At 29.0% G+C, this 14,491-nt stretch overlaps 2 protein-coding genes across 2 annotated transcripts; both read right to left on the reverse strand.

The window, feature by feature from the left end:
- Positions 1–816: 816 nt before the first annotated feature.
- On the reverse strand, positions 817–4,191 carry LOC145638113 (floral homeotic protein PMADS 2-like). Its single transcript, XM_081689068.1, has 7 exons — positions 4,004–4,191; positions 3,801–3,867; positions 2,865–2,926; positions 2,585–2,684; positions 2,376–2,405; positions 2,141–2,185; positions 817–963 (listed from the first exon to the last, which is right to left on the reverse strand). The coding sequence occupies exons 1-7, from the start codon at positions 4,189–4,191 to the stop codon at positions 817–819; spliced, it is 639 nt and encodes a 212-aa protein (XP_081545194.1).
- Positions 4,192–6,360: 2,169 nt separating this feature from the next.
- Positions 6,361–9,374, reverse strand: LOC145638114 (agamous-like MADS-box protein MADS9). Its single transcript, XM_081689069.1, has 7 exons — positions 9,139–9,374; positions 8,923–8,989; positions 8,169–8,230; positions 7,885–7,984; positions 7,743–7,772; positions 7,449–7,493; positions 6,361–6,914 (listed from the first exon to the last, which is right to left on the reverse strand). Exons 1-7 carry the CDS (start codon positions 9,324–9,326, stop codon positions 6,786–6,788), a joined length of 621 nt encoding a protein of 206 aa, XP_081545195.1. The 5' UTR covers positions 9,327–9,374; the 3' UTR covers positions 6,361–6,785.
- Between the last annotated feature and the right edge of the window lie 5,117 nt (positions 9,375–14,491).

The raw sequence follows: 14,491 nt of genomic DNA on the forward strand, positions 1-14,491 counted from the left end.
TCTTCGAAGTGTTAAAAATTGCTTCTTTTAAAGTTTGAAGAGGTGAAAAGAATATAAGTGAAGAAAAAGAAAAGAGAAAGAGTAAGTTCTGGATGTTTCATCTTTGGGATTCTAGAATCATGGTGAAGTGCTCCGTATTGAACTATTCATTTTCGGGTGTTTAAACAATAAATAATGTATAATAATAATAATATATAAGGAAATAATTATATATAATAAAAAATATAATATAATAATAATTTAGGAATTAATGAAATTGGCGGGAAAAGAAGAAATGACATTGTGCCAAGTGTCATGAAAGGTTTCGCTTTTTTTAGTATATATAGGTTAATAGAATTAATAATTAATACAATGGACAACTGAATATTCAACACATGACAATTTTAATCAATTTACCCACTAAATATTCATCAATGTCGGATCTCATAAAAACAATCGTGGTTAGTTTTGGTTAACTATTCTATCTGTGAATCAATTTACTTCCAAAAAAAAAAAAAAAAAACAAAAAAAACAAAAAATACTCATCATGCAAATTAAAAAATATTTGTTTAGCCAAAGTTGCTTTTGAATTACTTCGTATATATTACCAAGTTAAATTATACTACCAACAAGCTAATAATGCATAAATTCACATACGAAGTAAATTACAGCACTCTAGCATAGAGAGTTGCTTAATTAGGAAGATCAATGAATTCAGGAAATAAATCCTTACACAAAACACAAACACACATTATGCATATCCGATCCATAATTTTGATACGAAGAACAGAAGTAGAAGTAGCAGCAGCAGCAGCAATTGAACTATTGAAGTTCATTTTACATCCTATCATGGAAATTTGGTTGCATTGATAGTCCAAAAGGCGGTATCTGGTAACGATAGTCTCTATCCTGTGGATTAATGCATACACCACCCTCAATTTCACCCATATCTCCTTCCATCACTTCTTGCTTGTGCTGACAGTGCTGTATAGAAAATGGAAAACATAATTAAAGATATTAATTAGGGCATAATTTATATAATATACATACAGCATGTACTTTGAATTGTATAAATTATGTAGGAGTAGACTACAGAAAGTGCTAGAAATTGCCTCGTTATTTTTTCTGTGGACATGTACAAGTAGATGGTACCATTGGTACGTAATCAAAGATTTATTATATATATTCAAATTTCAGGTCCATTTAATGCATACTTACAAAATACGAGTAATTGGTCTTTAATTGGTTAGGGAAGTCTTTAACGCCCTCATTTAAAGGTTGTTTAAGGTGGTTTAATTTCCTTCAATAATAATCCTTTAATCAAAACCTCGTCATCATTAGCTATCTACTTGTCGTACGGTATATAATTATTTCATGTATCCCAACATGTCAGAATTGGCACAAAATTAACTACTACTTCCGGTCCAAATTACTCGCAACTTTGAAATATTTAATATCTCACAAATAATACCCCAAAGTTACGAGTAATTTGGACCGGAGAAAGTATAACTTTGTACTAAATTAAATTCAGCCTATATGTTAACGAATTTAGGGTTGTTTGATTAAACACTTGATTTTTTAGTCAACTTATTAGACTAACTATGGATCAAGATATCTCTGTTATTCCTCTTGATTATCAATAATAATTCATCTAGCAAACAACTCAACAATACCAATGTAGCTGAGTTAACTACTTAAATGAAAACCTAAAAAATATTATGTATTCATATATAATATATTATTTCCATTGGTAACCATTGTTAATATAAAATTGTACCCTTAATTATGAAGAGTCATAGGCAGATTGGATTTAATTTGAAGTCGATAATCAGTCAAATTTGAGTACACTATACAAAGTGATGTTGCAATTTAGCCCATAATAATAGATGTATGTAGCTATATATCTACTTCGTAACTAATAGACTGAAAGAGGCTTCTATTTAAAGGCCTTGGAGGTGCTTAACTCATCCAATACAAGAGGGCGGAGACTCCTTATCTCCTAATACTCATTTGAATCGTTCTGAATTTAGTTGTCACTTTAGACGTTCAAATTACACAATCACCATTCAACATAGCTACTAATTCTAGGCAAATAAACGTGATCGGAAAATATGGAGGGAAACAAATTAAATTAAAACATCTTGGAGGTTGGAAAGCTTACCAATACATAAGTAAGCTCCTTTCTCTCCTCCTCAAGCCTCCTTACCTGATTAATTTCAAGAAATAAAATTAACATCAAGCATGAAATCATCAAATCAAATATACATATAATTAATTATATATTTTCGCTAAAACCATTCGTTCAATTCAATAGCATTAGGCAAGAAGTGTATGATCTTATAAGACCTAAACGACGAAATTAATTTAACAAAATACGCTATAAGAATTACACATACATTCTTTTGGAGCTTCTCGTAGATTTCCATCTGTTACAATAAAAATGTAGTCCTTAAATAAGTAATACATACAACAAAAGACAATTTAGGTTGACAAAGATTATTACAAATTGCAATTTTACATACTCTAGATAAAATCACAAATAAAAACATGTGTAATTAAAGGGTTTTAATTAACAAATTTAGGAGAAATTTAATTAGTTGCTTGCCTCCTTGTCGCGTACACTAGTAATACCATGTTCAAGAGCATCCTCTAGCTGCCTCAATTCTGTGAAGGGTAATGTTGCAATGTCCTCTCCTTTCAAGTGCCTAATTAATTTGAACAAACAAAATCGCGCTTAAACTAAAAACTTTCCCTTAGCTTGATTTATATCATTAGGGAGTACTAATTAATTAATTAAATAATTTTTGTGATTAATAACATATGATATGATTTTTAAAAATAGAAGATATAATTAGTATATATATATATCATAGATTTATAATTACCTGAGTTCAATCTGCATATTGTCATTCTCTTTCTTGATCCTCTCGATCTCGTTGCTCAGATTCTGTACATGTGACCATTTACATCCATTATGCCAGATTAAAAAGAATATGTTGATATAAAATGCACAAACTTTCAAAAAATTAATTAAAATAAAATACGATTACATTTACTGATTTACACCATTATGTTACCAATGTAAAAAAAAAAAAAATAATAAAAAATGAAAGTAATAATTTTTACAAAAATCAGCCTATTTATGATTTACTTCATTTAATTAAATTTTCTAGTTAACTCTTCCGTTTATTGTACTAGATAATTAATTTATATACCAGTGATACTTAATTGCATGAAATCGGAAAAGATAACAAAAAAATTAAAATTAAAATAAAATTGTATTCTTGGGAAGAAATATGTGGGAATTTCAACATCAACAAATTAAAATTATGATTTTTTTTTTTTTTTTTTTACTTGGTTATTTGAAGAAAAGTGATGAATTTCTTTAGTCCAAATAATAATAATAAAATTAAAAAAAAAAAAAAAAAAAAAGAAGAGAGAAAGAAAACCAGATCAGATCTGAAGGATGTAACATAACATTTACAGATCTAGGGCATGCAGCTATATCTTTCCCTTTTGTCCAATAAACCTTAAAACTATTGTGAATAATAACTTATGCCATTTATAGATCTGTTCATATGATGAATTTTTTTATATTTCTTTCATATTTTTAGAAACCCAATAATAAGATTAATAGCTTTGCTTAACAAAGTGCATATTATCCCCTGAAGAAAAACAGGCACTCTAAAATTGATTGAGAAAAAAGTTTTTTTTTTTTTTAAATAATAAAATAAAATTATTGATTTATTAAAAAAAAAAAAAAGGAAATTATATTCATTGAAACGAATTAAATTAAACTTACTTAAAAAAAAAACACTTACTTCATGTTTAGCATCCCAAAGCCTATCGCTAGAGATCCTGTGGTATTCTTCAAGTATATCTTCCACCCTTCAAAACAAAATATAAAGGTTAAAAAACATTAGCAAAATCAAGCATATATATATGTCAATAATAATACCTTTGACCGAAACTAATAAATCACGTTGATAGTGTAATTTGAACGAGTAAATTAAAGATGACTTACGAGGTAGTAGGACTATGGTAAGCATGCAATTTGCCAGTGTTAGTAATGATAACCAAAGAAACCTTAGCATCACAAAGAACAGTAATTTCAGAAGCTTTCTTGATAATTCCATTTCTTCTCTTTGAGTAAGTTACTTGCCTGTTTGTTGTGTTTTCTATTCTTTTTATCTCAATCTTTCCTCTCCCCATTTTTTTTTTTACTTAGTTGGTAATGAATTGAATTGAAGATGAAGAATAAAAATGAAAGGAGGCCAGAGATGAAGGTGTGGTAATGAAGGTAAGAGGTGTGCCTTTATAAGGAAGGGTTTGAGGACAAGGGGGCTTTAAAAAGTTGGGAAGTAGGGTTTGGTTATATATGGAATAATTAAAAAATTAGTGTAATTATTTTGATTAATGTTTTTTATGTTGAAACTTATTTGAATTATATTAACTCCAATCCATATAATTTTTTGTTTTAAAATAATTGCACGCACAAGTTTTCAGTTTTTTAATTAATACTCGTATTATTTGAAGTTGATATTTTAGCTATGTTGAGACTAATCCTAATAATAATTTTCACTACTAGACTCCATAACTTTAGCAACTAGGAAAAACCATTCCTAGTTAAAATACGTAGTTTTTATAATTTACTGATTGCTATATGGTACGGACTAGTAAGTCATTGCTATATGGTACGGACTAGTAAGTCATTTTGGATTTTTTTTTATACATAATCATTTTGTATACATAATGTATGTAGTAAATAAAATTATGTGGTGACTTCAAAAATATACAAAGTACAAAGTATTCGTAGTTTTCTTAGATCCGTATTGAAAGTATAGTAATTTAGTATGATTTGATGTCATGGTTTTCTGTTGCTTTTTTTGATTAGGCATTTGATAGTTTGTGTCACCTTGTTAACCGTTGGTCATTTTGCATCATTTAGATGTACTTTTTTGTGTGTGCAAATGGTGCAATATCTGTTTTGTGGTAGTTTCTTTAGCATCTTTTTTACTAGTGTGTTAAATGCTGTTTTTAAAAAAGTTTATTATTAGTACTTTAACAAGACTTTAGGATTACTATTTAATCTTTGTCTGATTATTTTTCGAGAATATTGATGAACTAGATTGAAGGGGGTGTTTATCAATTGACACGTGTCATATTGATTGGTATGTTTTGTGTTCTGTGAAAAATGAAGGTCTTAGTCATAGGGAGAGTTAGGGTTTTGACCTAGCCATTCAAATCATTTTTACAATTTCTTGTATGAAAGTCACACATCTTATTCACCATCAAATCACATAGATGTGTGATAATCAAGCTAGATAATTGTGTGTTATTTAGTATATTTGTATAAATAGTATAGCTTGTTGGAACTCTTTTTGGTACAAAAATTTAGACATTGACTTTGTACAATTTTGGAAAAAAGATTGGATATAAGCCAAGAGTAAGACTCATTTTCAGATGTAGTACATGTTCGAATCCTCTGTAATAAACGAATTAACGAAGATTATTGCCTTGACTCTTTTTCTTTTTCTTTTTTATTTTTAATTTTTTTTATTTTAGCATATCGAAATCAAATTTGTCAGGCTAACACGAACCGCTTAGACCTGGTGTGATTGACCCGATGTTGATAAGTACATTGGTATTCCATGTGCGCAAGGACATTTTTAAAAAAAAAACTTTACATCAATGAACTATTAATTTCAAAACATTCAACTTAAAATAGTTAAAAATCAACATGACTATATCACTAAGGACAACCCTAAGAATCGCATAACCTTTTAGCATTGATCCTATAACTTGTTCGTTGCATCTTGCAACTTGCAAGTATCTATATATGTGCTTAAAATTAGATGTAACTATATATACAAGTAGTCTAAGGATAGATTGAGACACCAAATGATCTACATACTACGATACTTAGTTGGATAAACAAGTCATTTAGTCATAATCAGTGAATAAGTGACCAATGTATCATGTGTGCGGTTGCTCTATGCGTGCAAGCCATACATTGCATTATCCATGCGCTCACTTGATCACACCTTCAATTCATTGTATGCACTCTCCACACACACATAGAAAAAGATGTATGTAGTATTATCATCATATTTATGTCGCTAATAATATGAAGTAACAATCAACCTCAATCAAAACTTCATCGTAAATTATGATCTCGTAATTGTCCTGAAAGAAATAAACTCGGTCTCACAAGTCACAACCATACAAACATTGATAAAAATAAAATAATTAAAAAAAAATAAAATAAAAAAACTATGGTCTCGCTAAATTGAAAGAGGCATACATTTAAAATAAATTAGAACACGAAGGGAGAATAACTAAATTAAATAGCCAATGCATGCTAAAAAAAAAAGCCACAATTTTCAATTATTTGCCTAATTAAAAAGATATATTTTGTGGAAATAATTAGGGTTAGAATATGATTTAACAAAGGAATATATATATAGAATATATTAAGATTATTAACCATCATAATCAGCCATGACTTACATAACCACAATTCATTTGCTTAATTAGCTTATTAGGTTCTTAGATTTTTGGAACGAACAAACAAGCTATTGATATATATAACAAGCACACACATACACGATACACCCACACAAATACATAGTATCAAGGCAATGATGATAGCCTTCAATTATTACAACACACACACGCTTGTAGCTAGCTAGCTAGGATCTTGTTCCGGGTATATATGGTATGGCCGGAGAAGTATATATAGTAACTAGCTAGCTATGCAAGCTAAGCTGCCATCGATAGCAGCATTTTTCCGAACATCAGATCATCTATATCCTTTCTTGTAGGTTTGGTTGCATTGGTTGCAATCGATAACCATAAGGAATCTGATAATGGAAGTCCCTCTCTTGTGGAGCATGGCGAACACCACCATCCATCATTTCATTTTCTTGCTTGTTCTGTGTATGTACAAGAATGCAAAACACAAAATAAGGAAATCATTCAATCAAATACATACTAATTAATTTAACATTCATATGAGGTATACTTAACATAATAAGTAACTTATAGTTTATAAAAACACTTAGATTGGTTTTAGACCAAGGAATGTAATAGTGTAGGTATTGTTTAGCACAAGTTTTAGCAGTACGTCGTTGTTTATTGGTAACAAAATTGTTCCAGCATAGTAATGACCAAGTGTCCAAGAAATAACTTAAGCTTAATCATATGCAAAAGTCTTACTACACAACATCGTGTGTTTATTTTGTTAGGTTTAAGTGCATTACCCGAAATTAATTTTAGGATGTCCTATGAAAATTAATCTTCTTCATAGTTAATTTTTGTAAGCTAAGTAGGTTGATTTTAGCTATTTTAACTATGTATCACATAATTAACATAAACCGGTATTTGTGTGCTTCACATAAATCATTATCCTCATGTTCTCCAAGCATTAGTAAGCATGAAAGTAGCATTATGGAAATCGAAAAACTTACCAACATGTAAGTGAGCTGTTTCTCTTCCTCCTCAAGCATCGATGTCTGATCAATTTTCAAAAATCACATTTTCAATCATAAATCAATGAATTAACATTAATTCAGCAATAAATTTAACTGATTTTGATGATTGAGATTAACATAAACAGTAGAGTAGGTCAACCAAAAAAAAAAAAAAAAAAAAAACAGCAATTAGGTCAGTGAAAATCAAGGTGAAGAAATTAAAGTAAAAGAATTGATACTCAATGTGAACATTATTAAACTAGCTACGAAATAATTAAGTTTTACACTTACATTATTTTTGTGCATTGTATAAATTTCCATCTGTCAAAAACAAATAAACAAAAATAAGTAACATAAATACTCCTTGATAAATAATAGACTCAATATAATCTCATCTTTTATTTCATTTACAAATCAATAAAATCATACTTGCCTTCCTGTCATTAACTCTAGCAATGCCAATATCCAGAGCTTCTTCGAGGCGAATCAAATCTGGGTATTGTAAAGATCCAATGTCCTCTCCATTCAAGTGCCTACATAAAGTTTATAAACGTAACACATGATCAATTAATTCTTTTTTTTTACCTTGTTAGGTTATGTTATTATCGAGTACTCCATATCATGCTACGAATTATAGAGTATCAAGTTTTGTCTAAAAAATTAATTTTAATACTTCATAATCCCAAAGAAATTAAGAGGTTGATTCTAATTAATTACCTGAGTTCGATCCGCATGTCATCATTTTCTTTCTTGACTCTATCTATCTCATTTTTGAGATTCTGAGAATACACAAATTTTGCATCATGAACCATAAATTAGCTTTTCAATAATGAAAAATAATAATTAGCTCAGAAACACAAACATTTTATTAACTTATTTAATAAATTAGCAATTAATTAGTACACAACCCTTTACTTTTGCCAATATAAATTTACCTAAAAATGTGTAAGCAAAGAAGAACTAAAAAAAATATATATATTATATATGAATACAACTTATGTTTTTTAATTGTAAATAGGGTTAGGGATGACCAAAAACAAAATCAACAAAAAGAATTTGATAAAAAAAAATTGGATATTTTGTTGAACTTGCATAGATCTATGATACAATTATTTTTTTTCAAAAAAATTAAAAATAAAATAAAATGGAAAAAATAACTTGAATAGAAGAGATCTACAGGATGTAACATAACAAGTATTCAGATCTGATATCTAGGGTAGTATAGCTTTCCATATTTGTCAAAAACACCATAAATATACTAATATAAAGCTTAATACTAAATCAAGCCCAACCCATTTATAGATCTGTTCATATGATCAATTTTCCTATTTTCTTACATATATTTCTATAAAATCCCAAAAAAATAAATTTAAAAACATAACAAACACCTATTAAAGAGTTTTTTTTTTTTTTTTTTTTTTTTTTTTTTAGAAAAATTAAATTGTATGCAATAATTAATTCATCAACCCACCTCATGCTTAGCATCCCACAGCTTCGCCCCGGAAAATTCCTGGTATTTATCCAGTATATGTTCCAGCCTTCAAAGAAAAATAAAATCAATTAAAAACTCTGACTATTACGGGTTTAAAGTACATAAATTATCAACATGACTATTAATTCTGGACGGAGGGAGTAATAATAATAAAGTAAAGGATCCGAAATAAAAAGATTAAAGACGATGACATACGTGGTAGAAGGGCTATGGTAAGCATGCATTTTGCCATTGTTAGCAAAGATTACAACAGAAACCTTAGCATCACAAAGAACAGTAATTTCAGTAGCTTTTTTTATAATTCCATTTCTTCTCTTTGAGAATGTTACTTGCCTATTTGTTGAGTTTTCTATCCTCTTTATTTCTATTTTTCCTCTCCCCATTTTCTCTCTCTATATTTTATCTATTTTTTGTTGTTTTTAATTTGTAAACTAGCTAGTTTTTTAATAAAGATGATGAATAATAATAAAAGAAAATAAAAAATTAATTAATAAGAAAAAGAAAGGAATGAAGGACAAGGAACTTTCAAAGGGAGGGTTGTAGGGTTTGGCTGAAAAGGGGTTGGTGTATTTGACAAGTGATATTCAACTGAATTTAAAGACTGATTTTTTGTTTCTTAAAAAATAATAATAATAAAAAAAAAATAATAAAAAAAGAATTAAAAAATGGAAATTTTACTTTCTTTAATTTTGATGGAAATGTTGGGTTGTTGTTGATTAGTGTCACCTTGTTAACCGTTGGTCTATTGTTTGCATCATCATTGAGAGTGATGATTGATTGTTTGTGTTCTATTCCTTTTACTTTTTTTACTTGTTCATCTACTCTAGCATTGAAATCATGGTTACTTACATTATTTTGGTATGTTTGGGGAAGTTAACATAAAGTAGAATTCAATTCTATGGTATTTCATGAATGTTACTCCGCATTTCACAATATGTATTGAATTACAAGTACATTCATATTTGAAACTTATTTAAAAATAAATAAATAAATTTAAAAATTATGTACCATATTTTATTTTGGTGTGTGAAAAACAACTGGTTTTTGTTGCTGCCTCTTGGGTCATATTCGATCTCATGGTTAGGGTTTATAATTTGCCCGGTCTAATAGGTGGTAAAATCAATTTCGAGTTTGTTTTAAAATGTCTTATCATGAAAAATACTCCTACTCTCCTAAATCAATTTAATCCACACTCATTATTTTCAAGTAATTATGTTAAGCTATTAGGGAGGAATATAAAATTTGAGACACCCAATTTCAAGTGTGTTTTAAGTATGGATTAGATTCAATTCAAGTGTATTTTTCTCAGTCTTAAATTGTTGTCATACTTGTATTATTTTTAATTGACAAATAGTTGATTGAGAACTATAGTGACAATTACAATATTTTGCTCCGTCTTCATTCAAGTGTATTTTTAAGCTTTCTATTAAATAATCTATGTACATATTGACTTTTATTACATGCGAAGTAGTAAAAAAAATATATATATATATGTTTCAATAACTTCGAAATAAAATCAAGTCAACTACTCCGTAACATCTTAACTGTATACGTTTGTCATTGGTGATCCACTACATACTTCTAAAATAAACTTGGAAGTATATATAGCATTTTTATTTTCTATATACTACCTCTATTTCATATTTTTGTAAATTTGGAATATTTTATATCTTACAAATAATACCCTAAAGTTGTAAAAAATTAAACATAAAACGGAGGTAGTATGATACATTTAACTTTTTATATATACAGATTATGGTATTTATTTAAAGTCGATTTACAAGCTTTCATCATAAGAAAGTTAAATAAGAAATTTATCCAAAACTGAGGAAGTGGTACTTTGGAGAAGACTCGATCTTTTGGATACAAATAAATACAATTCTTTGTATGAATACAACTCCTTTAATTCTAAGGATACGTGTTTTGTTGATGGACAACTCTTCATCAGCTGACGGCCATTGGATTAGTTGTGTGATAATGATGGTCTCACCTCTCATGTGCATGATTAGCCGTAGGAGGGTTAGGGTTTTCACCTTCTAGATTAAGGACATGTTCTCTTCAGCTTAATTTCAGTTCATTTAATTTCAATTCAGCTCTAATCAGTTTAGTTCAGTTCAGTTCAGATCAGCTCAATAAATCAGAACAGGCCCTTAACCTTGGACGTACATATCCTACATAGTCACGTGGAATATTGTTGAATTAATCTCGATTGCTAGTTTTAAATGTGTAATTTTATAAAATTAAAAAAAAAAAAAAAAGTTAACTAAAAATACTATTATTACAATATTGCAATGAAAATTTTGCAAGACTAAGATTGTACAATAAATAAGACAATCTAAACAAAACGGAGGAAGTATTCAAGTATATGTTGGGAGTCTTGGAACATTGGGGAAAAACCTTCACACAAGAGCAAGTTTAGGCCAAGTCTTAAGATTTGGGGTGACATCATCAATTTGAATCTTAAGACATATGCTCAAGACTTTTCCCATTTTTCTTCAAAAATCTCAAGCAAGTCTCAAGTTGAGTCTTGAAATTTCAAGACTCAACTTAAGACTTGAGATTGGGACTAGGGTTGTACAGAGTGCGGTTTAGACCGTACCAAACCGCGCAATTTTGCGGTTTGAAAATTGCGGTGCGGTTTCCAAAATTATTGAGACCAAACCGCACCGCAAACCGCACTTTAATGCGGTTTGCGATTTTTATACTATATTTTCATTAAAATTATATAAAAGAACTAAAATATATTAGCTAATTTTTTACTATTAGTTAATTAAAGGTTAATAAAAAGAGTTTAATATTTAAATTATCAACTAATAATTATAATATAAAATAAAAGTTTTGTTTTAAAAAGAATAATTACAATTTTAATAAAATACGGTTAAACCGCAAACCGCACCGCACACCAAACCGTATCTTACGGTGCGGTTTTTTTAAAAGTGCGGTTTGAAAAAATTACAAACCGCACTTTCGCGGTTTGGTGCGGTTTATGATCCAAACCGCTCCGCGAACACCCCTAATTGGGACCCACTTCACCCATCTCACATTTATTTTTATTATTCCTTTTTTTATTTTTACACTTTTCTACATATAATATGTCAAATATTTAAGTCTTAGGGTTAAAATGATAAATTTGTGTAAGTCTTAGTGAGTTTTAACAAGAATTTTATGACATCATTTTCATTGGAAACCACAAAAAATGATGTCACAAAAAACTTGCTCTAACTTCACCATCAAGTCGAATTTAATTATGTTCAAAATAAAGTACTACGTAGTTTGAAAAAAGAGAAAAAAAAAAAAAAAAAAAAAAGTCAAAGTATGTGGTTAATAGTATGATCGTGTATTGTTTAGGCGTGTAAGAAATTATATAAATCCGTACTACTATGATGAGATACATGCATGTGATATTAATAGAAGCTTGTAAATGATTAGACTTTTGTTGTTTAGGTGCTTCAATTAATTACAACTACAAATAATGCCTTGATTAGACAATGACCTTGTACTATTATGGATAAAGATTGGAATATACCCTTATTAGTGATATTGCTGCTTATGTCCTGTACTTTCGTTTTCTGTTTATGGAAAGAAAACAATGCTATAAATTAGAGAAGTCGTCTCTCAACATTACAATTTACTAAATTTAGAATATGTACCAATGTACATGTTACATAATGGGAAATAACTTTGACGCTCTTCTCACTTAGGGTTTGCCGTCAAGGATATTCTTAACGCCGCTGTTGAAAGAAAATTTGGTTAAACGTAATTTTTATAGCGGTAAAGATGAAGTTAAGGCTTGGATCTCCTCCTTTGATCATGGGTTAGGTTCAGGTGAGGTTGTTTTTCTTGCATTGAGCTTTGACCATTGGTCCATTTTTTCGTGTTGTGGCTTAGATGTGATAGGAAGTTCTCGCGATAGTAAATAACAGAGGTAAATTATGCTCTTTTTTAAAGTACGACCAGAAGCAATAAGAGTGCATTTCAAGAAATCAAGTTCCTACAAAATCTTTCCTCACAACAACAACAAAAAAAATAAAAATAAATAAATAAAGGTTCCTTCAAAGATGAAGAGTTTAAGCTTTTGTTATTGTTTTAGTTGTTATGTAAAGTCTAGTTTAGCCAATTTAATAAGTAGTTTGTTGAACTTTTATTTAGCTTGTAATAGCTATTGATTAAAGCATGTCAGATGTCACACAAAAAAATATATATATTTTTTTTTAAATAATAACAAGACAAAATTGATATTGAGTATTACTCTCAATCTTTTTGTTAACTAATTGTCCGAATCCTTGTAGCAAGCATGCAAATACTAATTTTAACATCATCTAGAATGTAGAGCTTGTATCAATTAGAAATACAAAGAATTACTTTTTACAATTTAATTATCCTCAAGTGTGTGTCTAAAATCTTTTCTTTTCTGAGAGATAAAACTGTTTTGATAGAATATGCTAGCTACTTTCACAGTGAAATACTTGTATAGTATACTTTCTCCGCCTCATAATACTTGACACACTTTTCATTTTTGGCCGTTCCACAATAATTTGACACATTACCAATTGAAGATGGACCAGTGTTATAAAATTATTTTTCTTTACACTCCATGGGCCCACTACTTTTTAGGAAATAATACTACCTCCGTTTCATATTTTTTGCAACTTTAAGGTATTATTAGTGAGGTGCGGAGTATGAAATATTCTGAAGTTGAAAAAAATATGAAACGGAAGTAGTAAAAAATTTAGACCACCCTCCCCCCTTCATGACAACTAGCCCCGCTTAGTTTTTTATTAATAAAGTAATATAAAAGAGCATATTTTCTACAATAAACAAATATATATTAAAAGGACCAATATTATGGGACGGAGGGAGTATGATTTAAAAAAAAACAGTTTAATCATTATGGTATTAGAGAAACTCTCTTTAAATTTTGATTTTAAAATTTTAAAACAGTACAACACGTATCTAAAAACGATAATTAAATATGTCCAACTTAATTACTGCTTGTAACATCCAAACTATTGTATGTTTTTATTTTGCAAAATCTTGTATATTGCAGTCTCACAAAAACTTACATTAGACTAAGAGCAAGTTTAGCCCCAAGTCTTAAGATTTAGACGTGACATCATTTTTGGTAGTCCCCATTGAAAATGATGTCATCAAATTCTTGTTAAGACTCACTAAGACTTACACAAATTTATCACTTTAGCCGACTTAAATATTTGACATATTATATGTAGAAAAGTGTAAAAAAAAAAAATAAAAAAAAAAAAAAAAAAAGGGGGGGGGGGAATAATAAAAATAAAAATGAAGTGGGTCCCAATCTCAAGTCTTAAGTTGAGTCTTTTGCTTGAGATTTTTGAAGAAAAATGGGAAAAGTCTTAAGTATAAATCTTAAGACTCAAAACGATGATATCACCCCAAGTCTTAAGACTTGAGACTAAACTTGCTCTAAGGAAGCTTTTTATTACTATTGCTACTACTATTACTATTCACGTGATGGCTTGATACTATTTTAGAGATAAACTAGTGTTATTTTCCAACCCACCAGACTTTCTTT

Source organism: Chenopodium album, chromosome 7 (genome assembly GCF_948465745.1).
Source record: "Chenopodium album chromosome 7, dcCheAlbu1.1, whole genome shotgun sequence".
In the NCBI taxonomy this organism is placed as follows: domain Eukaryota; kingdom Viridiplantae; phylum Streptophyta; class Magnoliopsida; order Caryophyllales; family Amaranthaceae; genus Chenopodium; species Chenopodium album.

What these genes read in the sequence shown, in the direction of transcription:
- LOC145638113 (XM_081689068.1), bottom strand. Translation starts at nt 4,191, where the DNA reads ATGGGGAGAGGAAAGATTGAGATAAAAAGAATAGAAAACACAACAAAC. An exon ending in TTTGGGATGCTAAACATGAA is followed by an intron (nt 2,927 to 3,800) that starts GTAAGTGTTTTT and finishes TCACATGTACAG; the next exon opens with AATCTGAGCAACGAGATCGA. An exon ending in AGGAGCTTACTTATGTATTG is followed by an intron (nt 964 to 2,140) that starts GTAAGCTTTCCA and finishes TTTTCTATACAG; the next exon opens with CACTGTCAGCACAAGCAAGA.
- LOC145638114 (XM_081689069.1), bottom strand. Translation starts at nt 9,326, where the DNA reads ATGGGGAGAGGAAAAATAGAAATAAAGAGGATAGAAAACTCAACAAAT. An exon ending in TGTGGGATGCTAAGCATGAG is followed by an intron (nt 8,231 to 8,922) that starts GTGGGTTGATGA and finishes GTGTATTCTCAG; the next exon opens with AATCTCAAAAATGAGATAGA. An exon ending in ATACAATGCACAAAAATAAT is followed by an intron (nt 7,494 to 7,742) that starts GTAAGTGTAAAA and finishes AAAATTGATCAG; the next exon opens with ACATCGATGCTTGAGGAGGA.